Source organism: Ananas comosus, linkage group 7 (genome assembly GCF_001540865.1).
Source record: "Ananas comosus cultivar F153 linkage group 7, ASM154086v1, whole genome shotgun sequence".
Taxonomy (NCBI): Eukaryota; Viridiplantae; Streptophyta; class Magnoliopsida; order Poales; family Bromeliaceae; genus Ananas; species Ananas comosus.
Window position 1 is genome coordinate 6917538 of NC_033627.1, and position 22030 is coordinate 6939567.

At 38.9% G+C, this 22030-nt stretch overlaps 1 protein-coding gene across 2 annotated transcripts; it reads right to left on the reverse strand.

Moving 5' to 3' along the window:
* On the reverse strand, positions 240-6185 carry LOC109712879 (calcium-dependent protein kinase 20-like). Of its 2 annotated transcripts, XM_020236673.1 has the most exons (9): positions 5134-6185; positions 4602-4655; positions 4242-4365; positions 3926-4069; positions 3538-3690; positions 2947-3062; positions 2602-2769; positions 1096-1326; positions 240-796 (listed from the first exon to the last, which is right to left on the reverse strand). In XM_020236673.1, the coding sequence occupies exons 1-9, from the start codon at positions 5674-5676 to the stop codon at positions 641-643; spliced, it is 1689 nt and encodes a 562-aa protein (XP_020092262.1). In that variant the 5' UTR covers positions 5677-6185; the 3' UTR covers positions 240-640. The 2 variants fall into 2 exon arrangements, with proteins under 2 accessions (XP_020092262.1, XP_020092263.1); XM_020236674.1 differs by lacking the exon at positions 4602-4655 and having other exon boundaries at positions 641-796; positions 5134-6184.

Genomic DNA, 22030 nt, shown 5'->3' on the forward strand with positions numbered 1-22030 from the left:
CAAATTCCTCAAGTAATTTCAACACCCAAACTAAGCCGAAAAGAAACAATGATAGTCGTTGACACCGCTACAGCGATATTGCCGATAGAACTTATCACTGTCCAGGATTATATACTCAACAGCATTAGCAATCTAATTGCATGCATCATTAACGTAATGAAAGTAAATTAACAATTGGTGAATGGAACGAGAAAAAAAAAAAAAGGAATTGCACAGGATGAGGGATGATAATCTAAGAGTTTCACAGGATGAGGGATAATAATCTTTCATAAGCCAAACAACGTTCTTCAGAGTGGCTACAATCGCAAGAACGAAGAATCCACAAGAGCTTGATACTTCGTCATATCTACGAACATTAGATCCACTAATCTGATTTCTTGTTCTCATTTCTACCACTTTCGTTCCCATACATCTTCTGCTGAAATATTATACATACAACAGTAGCCACAAATGATAGAGAAACACGAGAGATGAGCTTTCAACCATGACATTCTACAACTTAGAGCACAGGGGAAGCAGAAAATAATTGAAGCCCCAAATGAACAGAAGACAAACCAACAAAAATTGTTAAGGGAGGGATACAAAAGGGGAAGTTTCTGGTCAGAATACACAAATTTTAATGGTAGCGTGGCCCTCCTTTTCATCTACCTTCAGTTGCTAGCTGCAGAGATCCATCTTTCTGCAGCTTTAAGCTGAGGCTATTGAACCGCTCCCGTGAATACTGCCTTGAAGCCTTCCTCCAATCAGTTCCTGCCTTCATCATCGTGGCAAACTCCTCATAGCTAATTTTCCCATCCTGAAAGGAAAGCAAATTATCAGTCAACACAGGCTTATTAAGCTATGCGAGGATAATAGTCCCACTTATTGGACTCCGTGTTGTTTTTTATTTGAACTCCCAAAACAAAATTCTTTATAGATCTCCCCCATGAAGTTTAAAGCCACAGAGAGAGAGAGAGAGAGAGAGAGAGAGAGAGAGAGAGAGAGAGAGAGAGAGAAGCTAGCAACTATTATTTAGAAGCTCTTTGTAAGAGATCTCACCTCAAATGAAAAGTAACAAAACTTATGAAGCAATTGAAGGGTGAATGGGTAACTTACCTTGTCTGTGTCGACATCGCGAATGATTGCGTTGATAACTTCTTCATGATTTGGACCCAAGTCGTCAGCCAAGTTGTCTCTAAGCTCCTCAATTTCAATGTATCCACTCTTATTCTTATCAAAGTATGCAAAGGCTTTGTGAAGATGCTCGTCATTCCCAAGCTTCTTGAGGTGGATTGACACAGCAACAAACTCTCCATAGTCTAGAGTTCCATCTCCATCAACGTCCGCCTATAATATAATGTCCAACAAGCATCAGAATTTCAAATTCAGTAACCTAATTATTTCCAGCTACCAAGGTGCTAATGCAATATATTAAACAATCACCAGGCTGGATCCTACAATTCAGATGTACACTGGGCCTATTTGTTGTTTGGGCCTTACTATTTGGGCTATGTACTTTGGTGAATCAAAAATCTCCTATTTCTATTTTTTATTATTATGTATGTGGGCTCTCTATTTGTTAGCCTTTGGATCACGGTTCTTTTGATCTAAAGGCCCATATTGATAGCTTCTCTGAAGAGCTAAAGTGGAATATTAGAATATTAGAAAGAAAAGAAGAGTGAGAAGTAGAGAGTGAGAAAAAAAGTGGGAGAAAAGAGAGGAAACCCTATAGGTTGGTTTTGATCTTGGTTTTATCAGGAAGGACGAGAAATCTTTATTAGTGAGATGTTTATTTGCATGTTGTTTAGAATATATCAAGATGCAGGTATTTAAATAAAGAAGTAGAATACACCCCATAAAGTTGGCGAATGTGGATATAACACTGACAAAATAGCCTATTGCAAAGAATATCAAAACAAAATAGTCAAATCAGCTTCAGCCTGTATAGCCTGTTTGACCACATTTCTGCTTTTGCTTTCAATTGCAATCACTAGTAGTAAAGCATTGATAAATGGAAATCTCGGGTATCTACAGCAGCAGGAAACCTAAATGACGTTCCTAGCCTAAAAAGAAGAAACTGCAGAGCTAGAAGAAGCTTCAATTTGGAGTTTCTGATCCTAATACAGAAAGAGATATTAGACGGACCACTCCTAATATCACTACCCAAAAAGCACTTTATCAAACAAGATTACACCCTACGCTAGGACCACACAGAAAGAGCATGATTCAACAGCCCTAAAGACAGCCACAAAATCGGATAGAAAGATGGTCAAACACAAATCTAATAACAAGCTATAATAGGGAAAGATAAACGCATTCATACTTCCTTTATTTGTGTATTCTGTATATAATTGCATTTGGTTGATTGTATTCAGTCTTATGCATATTAATGAACTTATGCACTATAATAATATACGAAAAACTGATTGCAAGGCTGACAATAACTCACTAGACTTCATCAAAAATAATATCTTACTAGAGGACAAATTCTAGCTTAGACTGCAAAGCATAAATAAGAAAGCATCCAAACATATCCTACAAAAAAAAAAAAAAAGAAAAAAAAAAAGAAGAAAAAGACACATTATTCAATGAAAGGAAGCTATCATCAGGTTGAGTACTCACAGCATCCATTAATATTCTACAATCTGCATCAGCAATCTGGTGCCCAAGCTTATGCAAACCAAACTTCAACTCTTCAAATGTTATTTGACCACAGCTGTTTACATCCATCTTATGAAACATATCCTTTATATCAGCTACTTCTTCCACTGATAAATGCTCAGCGACAACCTGCAACAAAACCGCGAGCATTAACGAAGCTGTTATCAGTTTCACCAAATCTAAAAGCTCAATGTCACATTTAAAAAAAATTAAAATTAAGCATAAGCCAAAACAAATGTTTCAGAGGTAAAAATGAAAAAATTTCAGCACACATATACTAGATACTTCTTGAATGAGTTTACTTACCCTAAGTGCTCTCTTTTTGAATTTGTTCATGACAGAGAATTGTTGGAGTCTTGCTTTAACAGTTTCACCAAGAGAGACATTTGGAGCCTTTTTGGCATTCTGCAACCAAGGATGATCTGGAAGAGCAACTACGACTGTCAGATACAAGTCTTGAACAGAGTCAATTTTCAACAGAAGAAGTAATATACACCAATCAAAATATAAGTGTCTTAGAACAGGGTATTCTGACTTCAAAGAACTAGGGATACAAATGGGAAGTTGATGTAAAGATTTCTTTTTTAAGTGAGAAGGTTGATACATCAAGTATTACAGTAAACATGAGACATTTTACCAATCAGTGCACTGTAATGGAATGCAAATTATATTCTCAACAATGCACTCAAATGATTAATTGTTAGATACTCTATAGTTGTGGTCAATAGAAGCGAGTCTTATTTAAATTCCCATCACTTTCTAACACTGTAGGCAGAAGTTGAGATTTTGCAAATAATTGATTTTTGGCCTTTGCAGTTACTTCATCAATTTCAGTACGTAAACATAATGATACGCCACAAAAGAAGACATGATTAAGAAGAAAGTGAAGATTAGTACCTAGAACTTCTTGAGCTGTTAATCTCCGCTTTGGATCCGGATCAAGCATCCTCTTGACAAGGTCTTTAGCATTGTCTGAAACTCTAGGCCATGGGTCTCTTCTAAAGTCTATGGCAGAACGGATGATTGCTTGCGCCACTCCCTGTTCAGTTTCTGTGTTATAAAAAGAAACCTTCAGATTACATCATAAGATGCTTTCTGGTCAAAAATACAGATGAATCATCTTGCGTAGTTCAACTACTTATGCATCAGATTATGAGTTCTTAAGAAGATTATTCTAATTTAAAAAGAAATTCTAGTGAAATATATATTTTGTCATCTGCAGTTATTTTTTTCTATTTCATATTAAAACAAATAAACACGCGCGCGCACACAGAGATATAGATACCTGCCCAAAATGGAGGGACTCCACAAAGAAGAATGTAGAGGATTACTCCTGCACTCCAAACATCAACTTCTGGGCCATAATTTCGCTTTAGAACTTCCGGAGCCATGTAATAAGGACTTCCCACAATTTCAGTAAACCTTTCACCTAAATATGTAAAACAAATCAGCAAGCTGCCGAAGGTATAGTATTCGTGCAGATGATGACAAAAGGAGGATCCCTAAGCATAAACGTAGCTAATGTCAAGTCATCAATTTCACCCTGCTTTTTTGTGTATAATGCAGCTACATTGATCAGCACGAAGACTTGGGGGGCATACCAGGCCTGAAAAATACAGACAATCCGAAGTCAATCGCCTTCAGGGGGGCAGTTTCCTTCTTGTTGGCAAACAAGAAATTCTCCGGTTTCAAGTCCCTATGCATCACCCCGTGCTTGTGACACATCTGTTTAAGCATGAAATTAGGGAAAGAAAAACAGCTGATTATTAATCACCACTAAACCTCATCAAATAAAGAAACTACTTCAAACACGATATAGGGCAAGCAAGGGAAGTAGTAGTGTGAGAATACAATGAAGAGCCCAAGTAGTAGTATCAAGTATAACAATCCAATCAGCTGTTAGGATAAAGTTGAGATACGAAATGCGTAGCTACGACATAGAATAATGGAACACAAATTACCATCTGCCAGCAACAGATCAGCAGTTGAAGAAAATATTTGTGCACTTGTATAAACTGTAAAATCGCAGCACACAGCATCAGATTTCGAGATCCAAGATATCACGATCGTCAAGACAGCCATTCGTAATGGGCAAAGAAAGAATATAGAGAGTCCCAATTGTGCCAACAGAGATCTAAAGGATAGCGTTTAATCTCCTCTACAACGTTACAATTTTTAAAGCAGATTGAAACCTCAAAACGTCCAATTGCTATAGATACTAATAAAATAGAGCAAATGCCTAAATGCTTTTCAGGAAAGCTAAAAGTTGCATTCAGTACTTGCCAGAATTAATCGCAGCAGCAAAGAGACGGAATGAATCTCAAATAGATAGATCTCTAATAGGTAATAAGAAAAAAAAAAAAAGAGAGAGAATTATGGAATAGTAATATCCAGGAGAATACAAATACAAATCCAAATCCAAATCCAAATCCAAATCCTCGAAAAGGATCCAAATCCGACAAGGGGATGATGAGGTGTGAGATAAGATCGGACCTGCACGACCTCGACGATGGTGCGCGTGACGACGGCGGCGGCCCGCTCGGTGTAGTGGCCGCGGGCGACGATGCGGTCGAAGAGCTCGCCGCCCTCGCAGAGCTCCATGACGAGGTGGACGGCGCTGTCGTCCTCGTAGGTGTCGCGGAGGGTGACGATGTTGGGGTGGCCGGGGAGGTGGCGCATGATGTCGACCTCGCGGCGGACGTCCTCGATGTCGACGGCGGTGCGGAGCTTCTTCTTGGAGATGGACTTGCAGGCGAAGGCGTCGCCGGTGGCGCGCTCCGTGCAGAGGTAGGTGATGCCGAACTCGCCGCGGCCCAGCTCCTGTCCCAGCTCGTACCGGCTGCCGATGTCGCGGCCCGTCGGCTCCCTCAGCACCGTCAGCCTCGGCACCCCCGCCCCCGACGCCGCCGGCCCCTTGTTGTACTCGATCGAGAACGGGTTCGGCTTCTTCCCCTTCCTCCCCTTCTTCGCCCCCGCCCCCGCCCCCGCCTTCTTCCTCCTCGCCTCGTCCCCCGGCGTCGCACAGCAGTTCCCCATCTTCTTCTTCTTCTTCGCCTTCTTCTTCTAGGTCGATCTCCCTAAATCGGCGTATGCGTATGCGCGTATGCGTGTGTGTGGCGTAATTTTTTTGTTATTTTATAATTAATTAATTAATTAATTTTGCAAAGATCGAATCGCGGAGGGACAAAGATGAAACGAAATCCCTTTCGATCGAAGCAGGATGAGGAGGAGGAGGAGGAGGAGTTGTACCGCTGACTACAAAGAGAGAGAGAGAGAGAGAGAGAGAGAGAGAGAGAGAGAAGAGAGCGAGAGAGAGAGGGGGGAGGGAGAGCTCGGGGGGCAGGGGAGGGGAGGGGATTTTAACGGTGGAGAGGGAGGAGTCCCGGTGGGAAGGGGCATATGGAATGGTGTGAACACGCCATTGTCGAAGCCGAGGGTTGAGGAAAGAAAAGGGGTCAAAGACTCCAACTAGATCTTTTCTCTTCCTACAGAGCCTTCCTCCCTTAACCTCCCTTCCTGCCCCCTTCCTCCCTCTCTCGCCCTACGGCCCTATTTCTTACAGCAAAAATATGAGAAAGGAAAAACCAAAATAATATAATATTTGATTTAAAAATGAAATAAGTAAAAGTTTATTATATAAGTTTATATTATTATTATTATATAAATCTATAAATCTATAATCTATAAATCTATATGAAGTCATAATATTTTTTACCACGTGGCATGTTACTTTTCACTCTCCACTCTTCTAATTACATGCAAGGTGCAATATTTAATTATATGCACCATATTAATATTCTATCAACGATTGGGCTTTATAACTTTAGTCAACTCCTTTCTCCATTAATCTTCCATCCCGACATAGCCTAATTTTAAAACAAACCACTTTCTTCTCTTCTCAGTGTCCAACCCTTCACCTCCCCACGCCTCTAATTATATGTAAGGTGCAATAATTAATTACATGCACCCTATTAATATTTTAGCAATGAGTGAATTCTAGCTATAATTTAATTTTTTAATAGTTAAATTTAGTTATGTAAATTAGTTGTACTTAACATGGTATAATTTTTTATATATCAATAACTCGTAAATATAAATTTTATTAAAATTTTTAAATTTTATTTATATTATTTATCTATTGTATCGCACGGGTCTCTACACTAGTACGTATAATTGTGAGTGAACCTTCTTTAATGCTTCGTCCTAACTCATCTTCCCCGTTGTGCTGTGCATACGGAAGCCATAAGTTCGCTCCGGCCAACGCCAATAAAGAAAGCGAGGCACCTTTAATTTCTCGTGGAAATTTGCAGAGTATGTTCTTTTCTATTTACGGACATACCCCTCCTGTAGCAGGGTTACTCCGTTTTTAGTAAAGCGAGATAAAGAGGGAGTTTATTTTCCCCCTGGAAATGGATGAGAATGAGTGTGACCCAGTCAATCATGGCAGGTCACGGCAGGTTGTTAATTCTTCTTATACGAAAGATGTATTTGTCTTTTTACTTTAGGGCATGACGGTACATCTCCACCGTCAATTGACGTTATGTGGACGTTGGATGATGGCCCTATGGCCGATATATTTAATCAAAAAAATTGCTCTCATAATGCGGATTATATTATTATTATGATTATTATTATTACTATTTAACCTTCAGAAATTTCTAATGGTAGTGGCTAAAGCCCTTTCTAGCATCCAACTAATTAAAATTTGTCAACTAAGCTACAAATATGAAAAAAAATGCATGGTCAAACAATTGGACTCGGAGCAGAGGTGTAGCCGCAGGCGGACCCAAAATCTCAATTATTGATCATTGATTTAAATATTTGGGTTACTTGCTACATAGTTCAACTTTTAACTATTATTCCTGCAACAATTCATTAATATTTATATTTCTTCCTCCGATTTGTTACTGTTAGAAAACTGTTTATTTTTTAACAGCAATATCAATTTTGTTATCACAAATATATCCCTTTAAAAATCCTAATTGTTATAATCATGCAAAAATATTCTCCCAAAATATTTTTAATAGTCATCTTCTTTCTGTTTAAAATCCAGCTCAATCCACTATTATTGCAACCTCTTTTCTCACTACTTTTATCTTAAATTTTGGCCAATTTACATAAAAAATTCACAAGTTTTGAGCTTTTGCAAACTAGGCCGTCTTTTCCGATTTTGCAGATTCAATCCGAATTTTCAACAAATTGACCAAAATATCCTTATACCTTTTTCTCTTTTCTTTTTTTTTTCTCTCGCGTTCTTTTTTTTTTCTCGCCGAAGAAGTCGATGAAGGCGAAAATGGGCCCCCCACCTCTGGCCCCCACGCTCTCGCCAGCGCAAGCCTTGCGCTCCTCGCCTCCGACCCTCCTGAGGCCACGCCGCGATCCTCTTTTTTTTTTTCCCCTCTCCAACCCTCCTCCACCCGTCGTCCCCACCGCTGCCTCTGGCGACAAAGAGGTAGTGCTTCTCGGGGCCCAAAAGCACACTGGCGAGGAAGGGGGAGAAAAGTAGTTACACTCCGACGAGGGTGATGGTTGCTTTAGAGGGCAAGGGAAAGGTCGTGACCAAAAAAATTATAAAAAGAAAAAAAATAAAAATAATAAAAAATAAAAATAAAAATATATTTTTTTCTACAGAAAATATTAAATATCATGGAAGAAGGAAGAATAAGTCCTTGTTTGGTATTGCGGTTGGAGGCCCAAAACTCCTTTTTTAAAGTGCTTGGGCTAAGTACCCCGTTTGGTATTCCAAATAATATCCCACTTTATCCGACCGCTACCGTAAATATACCCCCAAAATGCGGTACGTACGAAGCATCCCGCTCGATGCTTTCTCCGGTTTGGAGTTTGGGATTTGTGTGTTCCGCACAAATAAAATAATTGATAGACAAAATTACCCCTAAATTTAATCAAAATTTACGAGCTATTTAAAACCCTTATTTTCTCCTAAATAGATGAGAAACCCTATTTTCTCTTCCATTGGATGTCTTTCTCTAGCCAACTCGCAGTAATTAGGAGAGGAAAAATTCTTTGGTTCGTTTTTCGAAAGGTGGATATCATATTCTCTGCCGTCTTTAAATTCTTTAGTACGTTTGTTTTTTTTTTTCAGTTTTTTTGAGAAAAACATGTCTTTTAAATTGTTAAATTTCTCGAGAGTTTATTGTATTGAAAAGAACTTGTGCCCAAAATTTTTTATTTTTCTGTTGAGATTTTATAGTATTTTGCCTAATCACATTTGTTAAATACAATTATTTTAGTTTAATTTTTACCTTTTTATACTGTAGGTGATACTTTTGGGGGTATATAATATCTAAAACTAAGGATATTTAGAGTATTGAATCTCGCACAAAAGCAACATGGGAAAAAAATATTATTCATATATTTTGTGACCTCTATTTAAAACAAATTGAAATAGGCAATCGACCAGGAACTCACTTTAATAAGAATGGTTCGAATAACTTAGTTAACAATTTTAAAAAAGAAACAAATAGATATTACGATAGACATCAATTGAAGAATAAGTGGGATCAAGTAAAGAAGGAATGGAAGCAATGGAAGCAATTGTTAAAAAATGAAACTGGAATTGGATGGGATCCATAGAGGAGAACTGTTGATGCAGCAGATGAGTGGTGGCAGGATAAGCTAAAGGTATTTATTTCACATGTAATACATAACATTTGTATATTTTATTATTCTTCATATTTAATAATCAAGTAGTATTTAGGTTCAATAATATATCAATATCAATATAAGCTTATGAAAAGGCAACCCTAACAGAGCCCTCCCCGTGTTTCGCGCTCTCTGCCCTCGCGTACGCTGCCGCGCCCACCCCTTCGCTGCCACGCCCCGCAATCGCCAATTTGGTCGGTTTGGGTACGTCCAACAGATGCTGAATAGACAGAACCTCCCCTGCCCGCCCAAGGCTCAACAACAAGGATCATGTACATTTAGTTGCTCAGGTGAACATAAACAATATACTTGAATCATTGCGAGTGTAATACAAGCAAGAGCAAAAGAGAAATACTAGCTATTACATTCATCATTCAACCATTTATATCATTTGGTTTACATGTTCATCTCAAAATACATAAACATCTCTAGCAACCTCACCCAAATACATAAGGTCTCTCTACCAATATACAACATATCACAAGATGGTACTCGACTCTAATGCATAGGAGGTAGCTAACTAGCTAGGGCGCTATGCCCTTACCGCAGTCCTCAACCTGTCCGCACGTGCTCGGCCTTGCAACAAAGTGGGATGAGAACTATTATATATAATGGAATAATAAAATCTGCTAACATAGTAATGAAATCTACTATCATACTACTATGCCTCAATCAACATGATACAAATAAAGTATCTACATAACAATGAAACCTACATCATGCTATTATGCCTCAACAACAACATGGATAAAGATATGAACATAGCTATGAAATTTACTAACATGTCACTATGTCTCACATCATGGTATGAATGAAGGATCTATTATGCCATTCATATACTTGTCACCCAATCAACTTGGCTAACCCGAAGGTTACGCCTCGACTCACATCTCAATCCCATAGGTGAGGAGACTTTGCGCTACGCACACCCGAGACCGTCTGCTGGGTCGGTACGTTGACCCATTGTGCAACAACTCCGGAGCTCACTGCTTGGGTGGAGCGACCACCGCTAAGCTAAAACAGACTATGTGAGTATGATCGAATCCTCTCAACTTGAGGATACCCTACCAACTAGGGATAACAACAACTCGGGAAACCATCTATCTCAATGTTCATGTTTAAGTGCCACCACTACACTAGATTCACATGTCACATATACACAACTTGGGAAGTCATCTATCCCTATGTCCATCATGTTATAAGTGTCTCTATTACACTAGTTTTATATGCCACTCGTTTATGTCATCACATATAGTTTCACATGCCACTCGTTTATGTCATCACATATATCAAGTTCACCACTTGTTTTTGGCACTATAGGATTCCATATTAAGACCCAATTCTCATGCATCCTCTAGCTCATGTGTCCAACTCACAATGCTATTTCTACCATGGAAGCATTCAAGGAACGAAATTATATCTATCAAGCATCCTACCATGCATAATATTAATATATGGAATGTATGATCAACAATACAACATAGACATAGAATGAACCTCGATTGCTTAGGATAGCACCCCCCATATTTTGGTGTTGCCGCGATGCTAGAGTCCTAGTTTCGCGATTTATGGACGACGATTTGGCTTGACCCAAAGCAAACGAATCGAAATCGGTACTTTTCTTCAATAACTCGCCGCACGGCCGTAGGAACATCAATTAGAGTTACATAGGCTCAATTTAGATCAAACTCAACCATGATCAAAAGCTCTCTCTATAAACCCTAAAATCTCACTATTGCAAAATACTCCATCCAGCTTATTACTCATGCAATAAATAAGAGTAGCAACACCTAGGGTTCCATTAAACTCCATTCCTAGGGTATTTAAACCAAACCCTAGCTATCTACCATTGGAGGTCAAGAAGCTTACCTCAACAAGCTTTCCTCCCAAGCCAAGGAAGAAGAAAAGGAAGAAGCTTCACCTCCAAGCAATGTCCTCCACCCACTCCTCCTCTTGATCTACCCCTAAGAGAGAGAGAGAGACTTCTTAGAGAGAGAAAGTACTTCTTTTAGGTTGGGGTTGTGAGGAAAAGTGAGAGAGATGAGTGGAAAAACCAACTCATATAACCCCCATGTGCACACAATTGCATAAACACCCCCACACATCACCCCATTACACACTGTCCAGACTGGGCATTTTTCGCTTACGGGGTCCAGACCCTATATAGGGCCCGGACCCCGAGAGTACAACTTTCTGCAAAAGTTGTAGAATTGAGTCAACATGCTCTCCAAGGTCCTCTACACCCCCTTGAGCCATTTCGATGCATTCGAGCCTTTCCTAAGCGTCCAAAGCCTCACTTTGGTCAATTTCGACCGAGATTCGGTTTCACACGACGAGGATTCATTACCTTACATCCTCCCCTCCTAAAAAGAAGTTTCGTCCTCGAAACTAACTCAACTTTAACATAATCATACCTCAACTCAAATTTTCGAAAAGATGAGGATAATGTTCTTTCATCACGTTCTCAAGTTCCCACGTGGCTTCGCAATCATCATGTCAATCTCCACTGAACTTTGATGTATGGAATCTCACGGTTTCTCAACTTCCACTACAAGAAAATCATTTATACGTGACAATAAAAGGTTGTTACTAAAAATAAAAAAATTGTCACTAATAGTTTTAGTGACGATAAATACCGTCACTTTTTAGTGACGATAAATACCGTCACTATAAGTTGTCACGGTAGGTCCCGTGGCAAATAGATTTTGCTACGGAAAAAAAATATTGTAACTAAAAATAGTATTAATGACAAGTTAATTTTGTCACTAAATATTACCTATTTGTCACCAAATAATATTTACATAATGGTTGAATATTAAAAATAGTAATTTTAGGTGACAACATATGCTATCACTAATAGTTAGTGACGTCACTATCCATCACTAAATATTGCATTTATGACAATAATTCATTGCACTACTAATATTTAGTGATAACAAAATTTGTCACAGAATATTACATTTATAATAATAACATTCATTACTGATATATCATCACTAATATTTAGTGACGATATATAAATTACAATAACATTTGATACAGTTCAAAACAATCAACTTATATTTAGGACAAAACAAATCGAGGAGATTTTTAGGTCCTAATAATGGAAAATTAGAAATATGCTTACATTCGTCATACAAAATACCTCCCAGTATCTCCAGTTTCTAAGTACATGACAAATAGTTTTCAAATTCAAACTACATGATTTAACATGAAATAACTACATTTGATTTTATGGTCCACATTCAAAATAAAGGACTGTCGAATACTAACACCATGTAGAAATTGCACTATTCATCCTTACCTGCAATAAATTAAAAATAAATATATAATTAGTTAATGACATATAACAATGTGTCTACATACTAAAACGGATATAATCACCTTTTCTCCCCTTAGCAATTGAATCTTGCTCAATTCAAAAAATTTCAGCATTCTGTTGGCATGATGCCTGCAGATATCAATCAAATAGGCAATAAGAAGGAAGTTTAAAATGTCATGTAATGGAATTACATAAGCCGTATGCTGTGATTACATGCTAAAACTTGATATCACTATAATATTATCATATCACCTAGTTACAAAAGATAAATAAATTGTGAGCAGTATCAGGTCATCTAGCATTGATCACTCATCTACTCAAACAACCAGATATTCCCTCACATATTAAAGTGCGAATTCTCCTTTAACATCGAAAACAAGTCAAATTCCCTCCCTCCAAATAGACTGTCAGAGATTTATCTATTCAATAGTATTTTTCATAGAGTTTGGATAAATTAGGTACAAAATAGAGATTACATATGCACTTTTCTGTTCTACAAGTAATTCACAACATTAACTTAAAGATTGTCCTAAATAACATATGCACTTTAAATTTGAAGTCAGCAAGTGTAAAATTCAAGATAGATTGCTTACCATCTACATAAGAATCGACTTCTACAAACAAGAGCGACAAGCACAAAAGTCAGCAAGCGTAAACAGGCTAGTTCCATTGCATCTATCATACAATAACACGGTTCTATATTTGAAGGACTGGAATAATATGGAAATAGGTAGACAAGTTGCTCAAACTTTTCCTCTTTTGTTGTTGTGTTACAGTATGGTTGAAACTAACAAATAACTTGCGGGATCGCTGCAATATTAGAACCAGGGACCAGGAAGTGAACGATCTATGGTGACAAACTGATTTGTTGTTCAAATGGTCTGCACTATGGGGTTGGAAGAAGCAAAGGATATACAGAGTTACTATGAAAAGTAAATATATAATCCATGTTTAATGACGTACCTGATTATTGGGGTTACTAAGAATATGAACCTCACATGAATTAAAAAATGGAGAAAAGGAGCAGCAGTATCACAAGCCAGAGATTTCAGTTAAAATAACTCAAAATTGTTAGATGTACATATTTTCCATCTATGCTTAGTACTATTAATAATATAGTAGCCGGACTCCTATTTTAAAAGGTTTATATTAAGAAATTGCTCTCTTGTTTAAATGTGATACCAACTCAAGCATGAGGGGAAAAAAAAAAGAGGAAATTTCATGTTACAATTATCAATTATCAACTAAATGATTCTTCTCTGCTCCTTGAACTCTAGTTAATCATAATTAAGCATGAAAAGGAATTGCATTAAACACATAATAGCAAAGATGAGGTAGACGTATTTCTACCTTAATGTTAATCTGGACAAGTTGACTCAAAACTAATTTCTCTACAAAGGAATACAAAGTAAAATGATAATGACGAGTTGACTCAGAACTGATCTGTAGCTTCAGTATGGGAAGGCACATTTTGGTGCTAAAATACATGTATTATCATCGAACAAAAAATCAAGAAAACTTGTACAGCATCAGACTTTCAAAATTTTATAGCATTTTCTTGCTCTAGCAACTACTTTCATATCATGATCAATAAGTTTCAAAATAAATAACAAGTTTCGAAAAAGAAAATAAAAATAGTGGAATTTATGAATATACAAGTTTCGAAAAAGAATATACAATTGCAAAATCCAAAAATTTTGAAACCCTTTCTTTGTATTCAGGACTTAATCGATTCTGAATATGCATCCAGCTTTTGTCCAACATATTTTCTATAATAATAAAATAGTGGAATTTATGCATGGAACATGAAAAGCAACAGAAATATTAAAAACAAAATCAAAAAATAGCTCAGGAATTTACAACCTATATCTATAATATGATGTATAATTTCTTTATATTCATAGGTTGTAATAAATAGTAATAGAAGGTTAACTTCAGAATTGAAGTCTATTAACTATAAGAAAAATCCTCATCAAGAATTTCAAATTTTCAAGCAGATTTCCAAGACCATGCATGTAACACACTGGACTTCTGTAAATTGCAAGGTTCAAGTGTCTGATCTGTGTTCTGAGCTTTTCCAGACTTTTTGGTGGGTCGTTGACAGTGTTCCGACCTATGGCTCGTATCCCGGAAATTGAGGTTTAAAGCTGTGCACCAAAATCCAAAGAGTTGAATTTTTGGTCAACTCTCGGGTGGCTTTTTCAGGCCGTGTACCGGTATAGGGTTGATGGCTGTACCGGTACGGGCTGATGGTTGTACCGGTACGCGGGCCCGTGTACCGATACACAGGCAGTTTTGAGCAAACCCGAGGCTCGGGTTTGGCCTTTTCGTTGGAGGTGTATCCGTACGCGTGCCCGTGTACCGGTACGCAGTGCAGAATGTAGTCTGCTCGGGTTTGGAGGGTGTTTTTGCTATTGTAGCATCATTACAAATACACCCCACGACCCCTGATGTTCCTTGAGCTTGGAACCAGTGGGGAGGAAGGTAAGGGAGCTCTCTTTTCTCCCTCTTTGATTTCCTTTGTTTTGGTTGGAATTTTTGAGGTTTAATTCCCTCTTTTGCCCTCTTTTTGCCTTTTGGTGACTTTTCCACCATGGGAGAAGCTTGGGAGCTTGGAGTTGAGCTTGTTGGAGGAGAGATCTCCAACCCTAGTAGGTTTTGATCCTTGTTTAGGACTTCATTAGAGGTTAGTTGCTTATTATTTCTCTTTTGATCTTGATTTTCATGATTTTTGTATTGGAAACCCTAGAAGTGAGGATTTAGGGTTTGATTTGGGGATTTTTGATCTAGAATTTTGGGGCTCAATTGATTGATTTAGAACCTTCATCTAGATTGGATTGGAAGGGATCTAGCTCCCCTTTGGAGCTTGTGAGGGATTTTCACCACCATAGGTGAGTTTTGGCCATTTCGTTGAGTTGGTTAATGTTTAACCTCTTCGTTGTTCGTAACGTTCGCGTATCTCTTCGCTCCTTACTTTTAGGGTACTTAGAGACTCGTGGACAACTCCGTTCGACGAATCGAAGGATTCCGAGACGGTTCGGTGGGTTTGGCCTCACCAAAATGAGATAAAATTCTCATTTGATGGTTTTGCTTATCGTAAAATAGAAATGCATGCATAATCATGCTTGATAGAATATTTGAGAATTTTATAATGCTTAAAATGCACATACCATGTACGATGCATATTTTACCTCTTTAAAGTAGAGAGTTTTCATGTTGGGCTTGGGGCCTATGGTTAGCATTCTCATACTTAGTTGTGGATCATGTTTTATTTAGTGAAAATAATATGTGCATTGCACATTTGGACTTTGACCTATGCTTGGTATAGTAAGCCAATGTCATAAAGAGGTATTCGGCTTGGACTAGATATGGATTTATCAAGCTAATGTCATAAAGGGGCATTAGGCTTGGTATATATGTGGACTTATTAAACCTATTGTCATAAGGGACATTAGACTTGATGGATAAGCGAATTGCATGTGCATGTTAATAATCATGAGAACTATGATTTGTGGATAGATACATGTTAACATCTTTATGCAATGTAGAATGCATGCGAGGTACACATTAGTAATATGAGATCACATTGGAGAACATGCGTATTAATCTATTGTTGATGGGATAAGCCAATGTCATAAAGCGACATTGAGCCTGGGACACGTATGAATCTAGTGAGCTAATGTCATAAAGAGGCATTAGGCTTAAAATACTTATGGACTTAGTAAATCTAAGGTCAATGACATAGAATTTTTATTGAACGGTTAAACCTTCACATTGAGACATTGAACTAGATCTTTGAGATGCTAGTGACCTTTGCTATGTTAGAGACATGATGACTGTTTGGTGTCTATTACCATGTTGGAGACATGACGACTGGACTATTGAGGTATTGACCATGCTTGTTTGCCATTTGTGCTTATTCGCACATGCTTTAGCTCCCTACAAGCCGGCACTCCGGAGTTAGCCTACGCGACTTATGTTCGCCCGTGCGGTATCGAGTAGCCTACGGGGCCTGGAGGGATAGACTCATTCCTAGAGTGGGAATGCTGGAGCTACCACTGGCACTTAGGCGGCACAAGCCGGACTACACCTGTGTAGATCCTGATTGAGATTGAACCAGAATATTAAACAACAAGTTGACATTCGCTACTAGCTAGATTATAGTAGTTGGACTCTTGATATGCTATGGCATAGAGTTGGACATTTGGGCTTATAGTATACTTGACAGTATCGCTTATTACATTGTAGTATTTTGGTTGCTATGATAGTACATACTAGATATGTAGTGGACTTTGGGACATATAGCATACTTCATAGCATTACTTGTTGCATCATAACATATTGTTTAAACTTCGGTATATTGGATCATGTAGAGTAGATGTACTCCATGTTGACATTCAGAATACTTGTGGCATTGTAGTATAGCCTTCTCTATATGCTTTTTTTTCCGCAGTTACATTTTCTTATCTATATCTATTTTTGTTTTGGGCCTAGTGGTGCAATTCGGTGCAGGTCAGTAATTGCCCACTGGGAACTATAATTTATAGTTTTCACGCCCCCTGTTTTATGTCTTCTTTCAGAGCCTTCCACTTCGGGAGAGGCTCGGGATCGCGGGAAAGGTATCGCCTTGGGCTAGCTAGCGAGGGATTTGGCGAGAGGTGGTCCACCTCCCTTTTGTTTTTCTTTGGAGAGGTTGCGAGAATTTTTGTACCGGGTTATAGAGACCACCCTACTTATGTATTTGGAGATCTATGTTGTATTAGTTTACTTTATGCTTTAGTAGTATTGTTTTCTTTTGACTCTACCTGATGTTTGAACCTAGATATATACTTGCTCTGATATTCCTAGTTGTAGATTTTCTCTTGCTTTACTCTTTCGCTTTTGTGTAGACGCCTTATATGTGTAGACATATGGCGGGTCTGGGCGCGCTACCGGGAGGGCCTCCGCCGGTCCCGGGGCGTGACAATGCATAAGTACAGAGACGTAACAATTACTTGCATTAAATGATCATTAAAATAAAAAGAGTAGAATGTAACCAAGTTTTTGCACAACAAAGTCTCAAACGTGAGATAGAATCTATCCAACAGATATGACTATTGGAGTGCTTGAGATTTTCTTAGGGCTCATGTAGCAGTTCAAAAGCTAAACAAAGTATCAAATGTTTCACCTCTAAACTTGATTAATAATGGGTAAGTAGCAAATGTACTATAAAGGACAAAATCTAAGGATATAGTAACAGGCAAGCAAAGCATAGAGTTATTAAATCGCCAAATTTCAAATCTACTCATTGTGAGAATCTTGGTGCTCAACACCTTTGGGCCATGTTCTCCAACTCTACTCTTCTATTCTGCCAACATTTTATTTTGGTGAAAATGTACTGTGACCACCTTAGCCATAGGACTTCGTAAACTAGAAACCAATCCACGACCACTCCCTAGATCTTTGATACTTTCTTTTATTCACATTTTATTTGATTATAATATTACCCACTTTTCGTATGCACAAGACAAAAACTATAATGTATGTTGGTGCGAGTAAAATTTATTTGAAATTTGAATTCTTTTTATTAACCCTTCAGCTCAGTTTGTTCTACTTACAGTGGCGTTGGACCACAACATACAAACCGATTATTCAGATACTACTTTATTTCGCACAGATATATGAGGATTGGGTAAATTGCACTAAAGGTCTTTAAAGTTAAAAATTTAGTTTGGAGACTATCTGTGTTAATTTCGCTTGGGCATCATCTGAAATAGGCCATGCCAAACTAGGCCTCGCCCTCAACTACAGGCCACGCCCTCATCTACAGGGCATTCCAAACTAGGTCCCCCAACATTTTTTTTTAAAGTTTATTTTTGTTTTAAATTTTTTGATAATTAAGATGTTTTATTCAAATATATTAAGAATTTTATCAGATTTTCCGTGATTTCATCAAATTTAAAAGTTTTGACCAATTCTAGCAATTATCTGCTCATGTATGCAGCAACCAGAGCTAAACTATTTTCATCAGGGCAATAACTCAGCCTTTTTTTTTCATGATCTTAAGAACATGGTTATAAGCTTTAACTGTTGATCCTAAAGATTCATAAGAACATGAAAAATAACAAAAATATTAAATATTTTAAAAAAACTAAAACGAATCACGTCAATTGTAAAATAAGCCAATCGATTGAAAGAGAAAAAACCCCAAATACCTATAGATCCCGAGATTGGGGGTATCATCCAAGGACCCCGAGGAGCTAATGCTTGAAGCCAAAGCCGAGCCCGACGCGGACCCGCGACGCCGACGCTGACGTCGTGCTCGTGGTGTGCGGCGGCAGGGAGTGGTGAGGAGATGAACGCGGGGTGGGGGAGCGGGTGTGCCTGCGTCGATCGCTGCTCGCATCCGCCGTTGAAGCTCCGCGGCGATTTCGATCCGCGTGGCGATCGCCGGAGATCTCTCCGGCAGCGATCGCCGGAGATCTCGGCAGGAACGAAAGCCGGATACGAATGGGAAGGGTTTGGGAGTAAAAAAATGTCGGGGTATGCCAATGGTATTAGGTGGTTTGGGGATTTAAAATACAACGTGCAAATATGAATAAATAAAAAGAGTGTTGATGTTTTTGTAATCATTAGTTGTGGTGTAGTGGTTAAGAGGGATAAAAGATTTGCAAAGGTTGCGGGTTCAAGTCCTATCCCTTTATTTTTTGTGACAGTTTTTTTTAAATTTGTAACTAAAAGCTTTTTTGGTGACATACGAAATTCAAATCCGTAGCAATGCACTACTTTTTTGCAGTGGGATCCGCACTTCTCGAGCAAGAATAGATACCGGGAACTCTTCATATGTCATATCCTCTTTGAGTTTCGGTGGTTCATACAAAAGAGCATGCTCGGGATCGTGAATATACTTGCGGAGATTGGATACGTGGAACACGTTGTGGACTCCCGCAAGCTTGGGCGGCAAGGTCAGCCGGTATGCCACCGTACCAATCCACTCCAATACCTCGTACGGTCCGATATACCGGGGACTTAGCTTTCCCCGCTGTCACGCCCCGCAATCGCCTATTTGGTCAGTTTGGGCACGTCGATCAGACACCGAACGGACAGCACCTCCCCTGTCCGCCCAAGGCTCAATAACAAGATTAGGTACATTTCTGTCGCCCAGGAAGACATACAACATATATGAAACACAACAAATGCTATACAAGTAAGAGCAAAAGATACAAGAGAGTAAACTATCTATTACATTTTTCATCCACATTCACTTTGGGTTTACATCACCAAAATGGACACATCATTATTTACACGTTTCTTCTCATGACATGTGTATATATATACAACTCTCCAAAAGCACCCTCACCAATATACATCATCATCTCTCAAGTACATAGGTGATCTAATGCAAGTAGAGAAGCCACTATCTAGCTAGGGCGCTATGCCCTTACCGCGATCAACTGCAGGTATGCTCTCGCTAGGCCCTGCAACAAAGTGGGGTGAGAACTACGAATAGTTCACAGTGGGTTCGGTCGCCGACTTCGCCAATCTTCTCACTAGGTCTAAGCAGGCATGAGTAGGTAGATAGATAGATAGATATGATAAAGAACTGCTACATAGTATGAATTCTACAAATATTATACTATACCTTTATCAACATGATGTAATGAATGCTAACTTTACATAGCAATAAGTTCAACTAGCATACTACTATGCTTCAACAATATCATAGATAAGGAGATGCACATAGCTAGGAAAACTACTAACATGTCCCTATGTTATGTCATGGCATGAATGCACTCTCTACTATGCCATTCGTTCATTTGTTATCCAATCTACTTGGCTAACCCGAAGGTTACACCACGACTCACTTCTCAAATCTCAAAGGTGAGGAGAAGCTGCACTCGTACATCGAGACGGTTTACGGGACAACTACATCTGTCCCAGGGCAACTACTTCTGCCCCCCTATCGTGATAACTCCGGAGCTCACTGCTTGGGTGGAGCGACCACCCCAAGCCAGAACAAACTAAGTAAGTATGATCCAATCCTCGTCTACTGAGGATACCCTGTCTACAAGGGTCACAGTGCTTCTACCGCACTTGATTCAATGTCTTATTGGCAAATCGGAAAAATCTACTATCCCTAGGTTCATGTTATAGTGTTTCTACTACACTAAGACCAAATGCTACTCATTTATGTCATATGTTTTCCAAGTGTCTACTACTACACTAAATCATATACCACTCATTTATGTAATCATGTTTAAGTGTTTCTACCACACTAATTGACATGCCACTCGCTTGCATAAACATATCATCCAAATTATTACTTGATCTTGCCACTATAGGATCCAATGTCACACCCAATCCGCATGCAACCACTAGAATATGTGTTCAACCCACAATTTCTATCACTACTATGGAATCATGCAAGGAAATGTAGCTACAACTACTCAACATATCCTATAATGCAAGATAACACATATACATGTATGCTGAATAATAGAACTTGGACATAGAGAGAAGTCCAACTGCTTCCTGATGACACCCCCCACCTTCTGGTGATGCCAAGATGCTAGGGTTCAAGTTTCGCGATTTTAGGACGTTGCCTCGGCCCTCCAGGCGGAAATGAAGCTAAAAACGTCCTTTTTCCCCATATTTTTCGCGTAGGCTGGACGGATCGCCGAACCGACTTCACCCGCGCGTTAGAATACCTCTACTAAGCTTTCCTTTCCAAGAAAGGAAGAAGATGAAGAAAATGATGAAGCTTTCCTCTTTCAAGCTCCAAATCTCCACCCTTTTCTCATCTTGTTCCACTCCTAGAGAGAGAGGGAGAGCTCCTAGAGAGAGAGTGTGTTTAGGTTGGTTGCAAATGAGAGAAAGTGGAGAGGATGAGCCCACTTCATATCTCTTTTAACCCTACACTTGCCAATTTGCAAGAAACCCCCTCAACTTCATGTTTTCTGCACAACCCGAACTGGGCAATTTTCGGGTATGGGGTCCGGACCTTGTAGCTAGGGTCCGGATCCCGAAAGCATAAAAATTCTGCAAAAATGCAAATTTGCACTACCAGCTCTCCAAGGTCCTCTACAACCCTCTAAATGCCGTTTTCGATGATTTCAGCCATTCCGAAATGTCCCGAACCAACTTCCGATCGATTTTGATCGAAGTTCGAATTTACATATCGAGGATTCTTTTCCTTACATTCTCCCCTTCTTAAAAAGAGTTTCGTCCTCGGAACTTACTCATCTTGAACAAAATTCTAAACAATACTCATACCTCAGCTCAACTCCTCAAAGAGATGAGGATGATGTGCTTTCATCACATCCTCGAGTTCCCACGTGGCTTCGCGATTATCGTGATTGCTCTACCGAACCTTGACGTAGGGGATCTCGCTATTTCTCAACTTGCGCACTTCTCGAGCAATAACTG

Coding starts and splice junctions, on each gene's coding strand:
- LOC109712879 (XM_020236673.1), bottom strand. CDS start 5,676: ATGGGGAACTGCTGTGCGACGCCGGGGGACGAGGCGAGGAGGAAGAAG. Junction 4,366..4,601: donor TGATCTGTTGCTGGCAGATG/GTAATTTGTGTT, acceptor ATGCTTAAACAG/ATGTGTCACAAGCACGGGGT. Junction 3,063..3,537: donor AACAGCTCAAGAAGTTCTAG/GTACTAATCTTC, acceptor TTGCTCTTCCAG/ATCATCCTTGGTTGCAGAAT.